This window comes from Jaculus jaculus, chromosome 1, assembly GCF_020740685.1.
Source record: "Jaculus jaculus isolate mJacJac1 chromosome 1, mJacJac1.mat.Y.cur, whole genome shotgun sequence".
NCBI classification, from domain to species: Eukaryota; Metazoa; Chordata; class Mammalia; order Rodentia; family Dipodidae; genus Jaculus; species Jaculus jaculus.
This window is the reverse complement of record NC_059102.1, coordinates 176965841-176973319: the sequence shown is the minus strand read 5'-3', so window position 1 is coordinate 176973319 and position 7479 is coordinate 176965841. Positions and strand designations below refer to the sequence as shown.

General features: G+C 43.9%; 1 protein-coding gene across 1 annotated transcript; it reads right to left on the bottom strand.

The window, feature by feature from the left end:
- Window positions 1-398: 398 nt before the first annotated feature.
- Window positions 399-1322, bottom strand: LOC123463645 (olfactory receptor 142-like). The gene has a single exon (XM_045159880.1). It carries the CDS (start codon window positions 1320-1322, stop codon window positions 399-401), a length of 924 nt encoding a protein of 307 aa, XP_045015815.1.
- Between the last annotated feature and the right edge of the window lie 6157 nt (window positions 1323-7479).

The following is a 7479-nucleotide window of genomic DNA, read 5'->3' as shown; positions in this document are numbered from 1 at the left end:
ATAGGCCTACAACTATACACTGATATTGCACATTGTATACATTTATTGAAATATCCTTTATACCATAATTATGAAAACCTATCTTATGTCAATGAAAGCTACAAGCATGTTTTCTATATGGTCTTTGCACTTGCATTTGTTTGATTTTCAATTATCCAAACCCACAACACTGTAGAAAACCATGGGGCCAATGAAATTCATCATGTCCGTGGAAATACCTGAGTTTTACCCCAAAGACAGAAAATCAAGATACCAGGGTGTCTTGGGTTACTAAGGATACATATAGTAATAGAAAAATTTTGTTTACATATTATTCCCATACTTGAGTCACAAGAAAGCAAATCTCACATCAACAAAAAATATTTCAAAAGTCCACTTCCCATTCGTTAGGTCTCCTTTCATTCCATCTCTGAGTTCTTTTTGCCCCACAACTTTCTCATGGCATTTTTCACCTCTGTATTTCTGAGAGTGTAGATAATGGGGTTCAGCATGGGGGTGATGACTGTGTAGAACACAGCCACGAGCTTGTCCACAGTGAAGGTAGAGGAGGGTCTCATATAGAGGAAGATGGCAGGTCCAAAAAACAAGATGACCACAGCGATGTGCGAGGCGCAGGTGGAGAGGGCCTTGCGCCTGCCCTCTGCAGAGCGCTTCCTCAAGTTCACCAGGATGATGACGTAGGAGGTCACCAAGATGAGCAGTGAGAAGACAGAGATTAAGCCACTGTTGGCCAGCACAATAACCCCCTCCACAAAGGTGTCCTTGCAGGCCAGCTTGAATAATGGCTGCAGGTCACAGAAGTAGTGGTCAATCACACTGGGACCGCAGAAGGGCAAAGGGATGGTGATGACAATCTGGATTATGGAGTGAATAATGCCCCCCAGCCAGGAGCCAGCCACCAGCATGTGACACAGTGGACGACTCATGATGGTCATATAATGAAGAGGCTTGCAGATGGCCACGTAGCGGTCATAGGCCATCACCACAAGCAAAAGAATCTCAGCAACCCCGAAAATATGGAAGAAGAAAATCTGCACCAGGCAGCCCCTCAGAGAGATGGTTTTAATCTTGGAAAGTAAGTCAGTGAGGAACTTGGGAACAACAGTAGAGGAGTAACAGATCTCCACCAGGGACAGGGAGCTGAGGAAGAAGTACATGGGGGAATGCAGGCTCTTACTGATGCTGACTGTCACAACAATGAGACCGTTGCCCAGCACTGTGGCCAGGTACACAGGGAGAAACAGCACGAAGCACACCTTCTGCACCTCTGGGTCCTGGAAAAGGCCAGTGATAATCAACTCAGTCACATTTGCATTGGCCATGAATTCAGTTCAGGTGTGCTGGCCATAAACCAGATAGTGATAATCCTGCAATAAAACAATGACTTAACACATAACCATGAACTTTATAACACCTTAGAAAGTTTAAAACAATTTATGCTTATTAATCATTCATTTGTCCTATGGTTCAGCATTACACATTAGCATTCTAACATTTACATTGCTGCATTTACCTTTACCACTAGGAAATGAATGCTCAGAGAACAAGTAAGAAAAACTACAAATACTTTCATCTCTGCTGTAAAATTTATCTTCATGAGCCATAGTGGTACATGCCTTTTATCTATCCTACCACTCAGGAAATAAAAGGATTTCTGCAAGTTTGAGGCTAGCCTGGGTCTACAAAGTGAGTCCCGGGTCAGCCTAGACTAGAGTAAGACCCTACCTTGAAAAAAAAAATTATCTCTGTGGTTTTTCCCTTATTTCTGATTTTATACTGAAGCTTTTCACAAACATGTTTTTGGAGAATTGAAAATGCACTGCATAGGGCTGGAGAGAGGGCTCAGCAGCTAAAGGCACTTATTTGCAAACCATGACAGCCCAAGTTCAGTTCCCCAGTATCCACATAAAGCCAGATGCACAAAGTGGCACATGAATTGGAATTCATTTACAGTGGTAGAAGGCCCTAGAGCAAAGCACTCTCTCTCTCTCTCTCTCTCTCCCTCACCCTCTTTCTTTTTCTCTCCCTGCCTCTTTCTGTCACTTTCTGTCTAAATAAATAAATAACTTTGCAATTTAAGGAAAAGAAAAAAAATGCACTGCAGAAAGCAACTAACAGGGCCATTTCAGGCAGCTGCCTAGGAGGGGAAAACCAGGTGAAGGTCAGCCGCAAGCAGGGCCATGCCGCAGCCACTGTGAGATGGGCTGAGTACAAGCCAAGGGTGTCCGCCATTCCGGGGTGGCTGCCTGGGGAGGGGCAAACCAATGGAAGGTCAGCTGTGAGCAGCTGACCAACTTGGATTCTACTTCTCATAGTCAACTTGCAAGCCCCAATCCCTTGCCCCCCCCCCCCGCACAAAAGAAATTATTGAAGGCAGCCTGAAGCAGGGGGCAGCTGTGTATCGGCCCCAGCCCTAGAAGCTTGGAGCTGATATCAATCCAAAGAGCCAGACAGTGAATAAGACTCAAGGAAAAGCACCAAGCTGAGACACCAGGAAAGCCAGGCCTCCCAAGGCTTTACCCATGTTTTCCAGGATGTGGCAACTCAAAGTAAATCCTGCTCAGACTCAAGTGCACCCACTCCAACCCAGTGGATAGTCTTCAATCCCACACTCTCTGTGATCAAATTAGACCAGGCCACCCAAAACAGCCCATACAAGAGCTGCTTTTGCTGCATTCTCAGTGAGACAACTGAACTCAAGGTGAGAAGACCCCAACACAGTTCAAAGACACACGACCCCCAGTGAAGAGATCCCCACCAAGATTACCTAACACAGAGTGGAAGCCTCCAATGAAAGCTTAGAGAAAACCCAAGACATAGAAGACCAAAATGAAATCTCAACAAACATTTTAAACAAACTTAATGAAATCATGAATAAACTGTTGGATGAATGGGAAGAAACTGGGCAAAGAGTAATCAAACAGAAACTCCAAGAATGGCTGAAGGAAAGGGAAGAAAATCAGGAAGAAAGAAAAAGAATTCAAATTACAAATCAAAGGCTGGCTTGATGAATTGGAAGGAATGCAACAAAGAGAACTCAAAGGATGGATGAAGGACATAGGACATGATTAACGAAAACAACTCAACTGGCGGCTGAAGGAAACTGAAGAGAATCAGGAAACAGTACTCCACAGCCAGCTTGATGAAATGGAAGACAATCAAAAACAGACCAACAGGGCTGGAGAGATGGCTTAGCGGTTAAGCATTTGCCTGTGAAGCCTAAGGACCCCGGTTCGAGGCTCGGTTCCCCAGGTCCCACGTTAGCCAGATGCACAAGGGGGTGCACGCGTCTGGAGTTCGTTTGCAGAGGCTGGAAGCCCTGGCGCGCCCATTCTCTCTCTCTCCCTCTATCTGTCTTTCTCTGTGTCTGTCACTCTCAAATAAATAAATAAAAATTAAAGAAAAAAAAAAAACAGACCAACAGAAGGCTAAAGGAATTTGAGGAGAATCAACAAGTAAATGAGCCCGTATGCTGCTGTAGTCACTCCACTCTGCTGGGATGAACTTCCAGACCAGACACAGTTTATGGGAGGAAGTGGTTTATTCGAAGCTTACAGACCAGGGAAAGTTCTGTTGATGACAGAAGAAGCTGGACCCCTTTCACAGATCCAAAAGAGAGAAACAAAACCAGCTACCAGCCACCAGCACACACCAAAAGCAAGCCTAAAAACCAGCAGTAGAATAGCAAGGAACTAAGGAAGGGCTTAAGCACTCTGCATATTTTCAGACTGGAAATCAGATCTGCCCCCAAACACACTTTAGGGCTAGACCCCAGGATATACCTCCAGTGACACCTCTCCCCGTCAGGTGGCTGGAAATCCACGTTACAAGCTTTAATAAAAGTCTTGAGTTGGGCTGGGGAGATGGCTTAGCAGTTAAGGTGGTTGCCTGCAAAGCCAAAGGACCCAGGTTCAATTCCCCAGGAGCCACATAAGCCAGATGCACAAGGTGGCTCATGTGCCTGGAGTTCATTTGCAGTGGCTAAAGGTTCTAGAGTGTCCATTCTCCTCTTTATCTCTCTCTCAAATTAATTAATTAATAATTTTTTTAAAAAAAACCTCCTGAGTCCATTGGGGGACATATAAGCAAACTACCACATGAGCTAATAAAACAAGCTCAATGAGGACACATCGAAATGCAAGAATGAACTTCAAGGGATAATAAAAAAGGTCAAATCAAGAAATGGAACTGGAATTCAAGCAAGTATGGAAATACTGAAGGAAAACATAAAGGAAAACAGAACTGCAATGACCCTCTTTGAAGGCTCCCAAGATAGCCGCACGAACAGAATAGACAACACGGAGGAAAGATTTTTAGAACTCAAGGACAAGACCAAAGAATTAGACTAGGAGTCAAAACACTGTCAAGTTCAATAAAATGTGTGATCAGCCAGGGCCCGGGATTAGCAAGACGAACGTGAATGCCGCTTCAATGGCAAGCCTGACAAGCAGCGCCTGGGTGATGGAGACAGACACTGAGGATGCTCAGCACAGGCCAAAGCAGAAATCCAGGAGCTGCTGAAAGCTCAACACGAAAGTAGACTGACTTAAAACACATCCTCACAACTCAGGGGATTTTTGTGGAAGAGGGGGCTGAAAGATTGTAAGAGTCACAGAGTGGAAAGGAATGTCCAGAGGTATCGCCCCTGCCCCTACCCATGACTGACCGCTGTGCTCACATCTCATAAGCCACAACCCCAAGGTGACTACCAGCAATCCCACTAAGGATGGCCCTCAGTAGAATGGAGGCAGGGAAGAGGGAAATTATGGTACCAACATATGATGTGTCCATACGAACATTCTAATTAATAAAAAATGTGCAAACAGAACATGAGCGAACTTTGTGACACCTCAAAAAGAACAAATACTAGGACCATAGGTAAACAGGAAGGGCAAGAAATAAAGGCCAAGGCCATAGAGATTATCTTCAACAAAAATACTGAAGAAACATTTTCCAGCCCACATCAGTCAGAACCTACCAAATATTCCAGAGGCGGCTGGAGAGATGGTTTAGCAGTTAAGGCGCTTCCCTGTAAAGCCAAAGGACCTCGGTTTGATTCCCCAGGACCCATGTAAGCCAGATGCACAAGGGGGCGCACATGTCTGGAATTCATATGCAGTGGCTGGAGGCACTGGCACACCCTTTCTCTCTCTCCCTCCCTCCCTCCCTCTTTCTCTCAAATAAGTAAATTAAAAAAAAAAAAGTTTAAAAAAATCCAGGGGCTACAAAGAACTCAGCATCACAGACTGACAACAGGCCTGTCAGGGCTCAGGGGACATTGTGGAAAAGGGGACAGAAAGACTGTAAGAGCCACAGAGTGGTAGGAATACCCTGAGGCATGGGACCCCCACTATACTCCATAGGGACTGACAGAGGCATTCATGACCCAACAGTGAATACCACAACCTCACTGAGGAGGGTCCCAGGGAAACAGAAGCAGGGATGAGGGGATAAAAGTGTATGAAACCTCTCTCTCCATATATATATATATATATATATATATATATATATATATATGGGCATATATACGTATTTTATTAAAGAAGCAAGTAACAGAACCAACCCAGAGAACAAAGGTTAGTGTTGTGAGCAGAGCAAAGCAAGTCCATGTATGTCAGAACTCATCATGCAAGGAAGGATGCATGGTGAGGTTGAAAATTAAATAAAGTTATTAAACTTTTAAATTTTGAGAAGGAACTATTCTTAACAAGAAACACGGTAGAGGTATAGACCTTACCATCTCAGGGATTCAGATATTGGACATTTTAAAACACAAAGCACTTATAATCTGAAATGTTCATAAACCCAGAATCATGAAACTCCATCAAAAACCTCTCACTTGGGCTGGAGAGATGCTTAGCGGTTAAGCGCTTGCCTGTGAAGCCTAAGGACCCCGGTTCAAGGCTCGGTTCCCCAGGTCCCACGTTAGCCAGATGCACAAGGGTGCGCACGCGTCTGGAGTTCGTTTGCAGAGGCTGGAAGCCCTGGCACGCCCATTCTCTCTCTCTCTGCCTCTATCTGTCTTTCTTTCTGTGTCTGTCACTCTCAAATAAATAAATAAAAATTAAAAACTTTAAAAAAAAAAAAACCTCTCACTTCCTTAGGAAATTAATGTGCTATGTGGCAAAACAAGAGGAATAGCTAAAGGTAGAGAAATGGTTCAGCAATTTACTGAAACAAAAAAAAATTGTCTACCCACAGAAGGTAGAATCAGCAGAAAAATTACATTGAAGCCAATGATCAAAATAGGCAATTGATAGGCTGGAGAGATGGCTTAGTGGTTAAGGCGCTTGCCTGTGAAGCCTAAGAACTCGTGTTCAACTCTCCAGATCCCACACAAGCCAGATGCACGAGGTGATGCAAGTGGGCAAGGCCGCACATGCGCACAAGGGGGCACACATGTCTAGAGTTCGGTTGCAGTGGCTGGAGGCCCTGGTGCCCCAATTCTCACTCTCTCTCATATCAAAAAAAAAAAAAAGCCAATCTGCTGGGCTTGCCTCAAAAGAAAAGGGCAGTTGATACAACACTATATGGTCTTTCTACTAGGGATACTTTGGGAGTAACAAGGACACAGAATCACCAGGAATATCTTAGCATCTTGAAAAATCAAATAGCCAGTTGCAAATATATTAGAAAATTCCTCAGTATCATTTTTGACTATAGGTTTAATTTCCAATGCCACAAAAATAACTGAATAGGACTGGTGAAATAACTCAACAGCTAAAGATGCTTTCCTTTTTATAAAAATATTTTTATTTACTCATTTATTTGACAGAGAAAGAGAGACAGAGAGAGAGAGAGAGAATGGGTGTGCCAGGGTCTCTAGCCACTGTAAATGAACTCCAGACACATGTGCCCCCTTGTGCATCTGGCTAACGTGGGTCCTGGGGAATCAAACCAGGGTCCTTTGGCTTTGCAGGCAAGTGCCTTAACCACTAAGCCATCCCTCCAGCCCTAAAGGTGCTTTCTTGAAAAGCTTGCTGTCCCAGGTTCAATTCCCCAGTACCTACATAGAGTCAGATGCACATGGGCTAGAGTTGGTGTGCAATAGCAGGAGACCCTGGAGCACCCATACTCTCCTCTTTCTCTCTCTCTCTCTCTCTCTCATCAATAAAGATATTTTTTCATTTTTTCACAAAATTTTCATCATGTTAAAACATGGCATTTTGGGTAACTTGAATCCATGTTCTTGGGCCACAGTCACTCATATTTGGCTCCAGAATAAACTCATTTTCTTTAAGGCAAGAGTTGTTTTTGCATTGACAGTAATATAGACACATATCCTTTCTACAGTGTAAATTCTAATATTTCTAGCATGGAGTTCGAGACTCTTCCTGACTGACCATAAGCTATCTTTTTTGCCCACTTACTGCCATCTCCTGCATGAACTCTACATGGGGATTTATTAACCCACGGTGCCCTCCATGCCTCTTGCTTAGCGTTCCTTCTTTCTTGATCACATAAAGACCTTCATTGTCA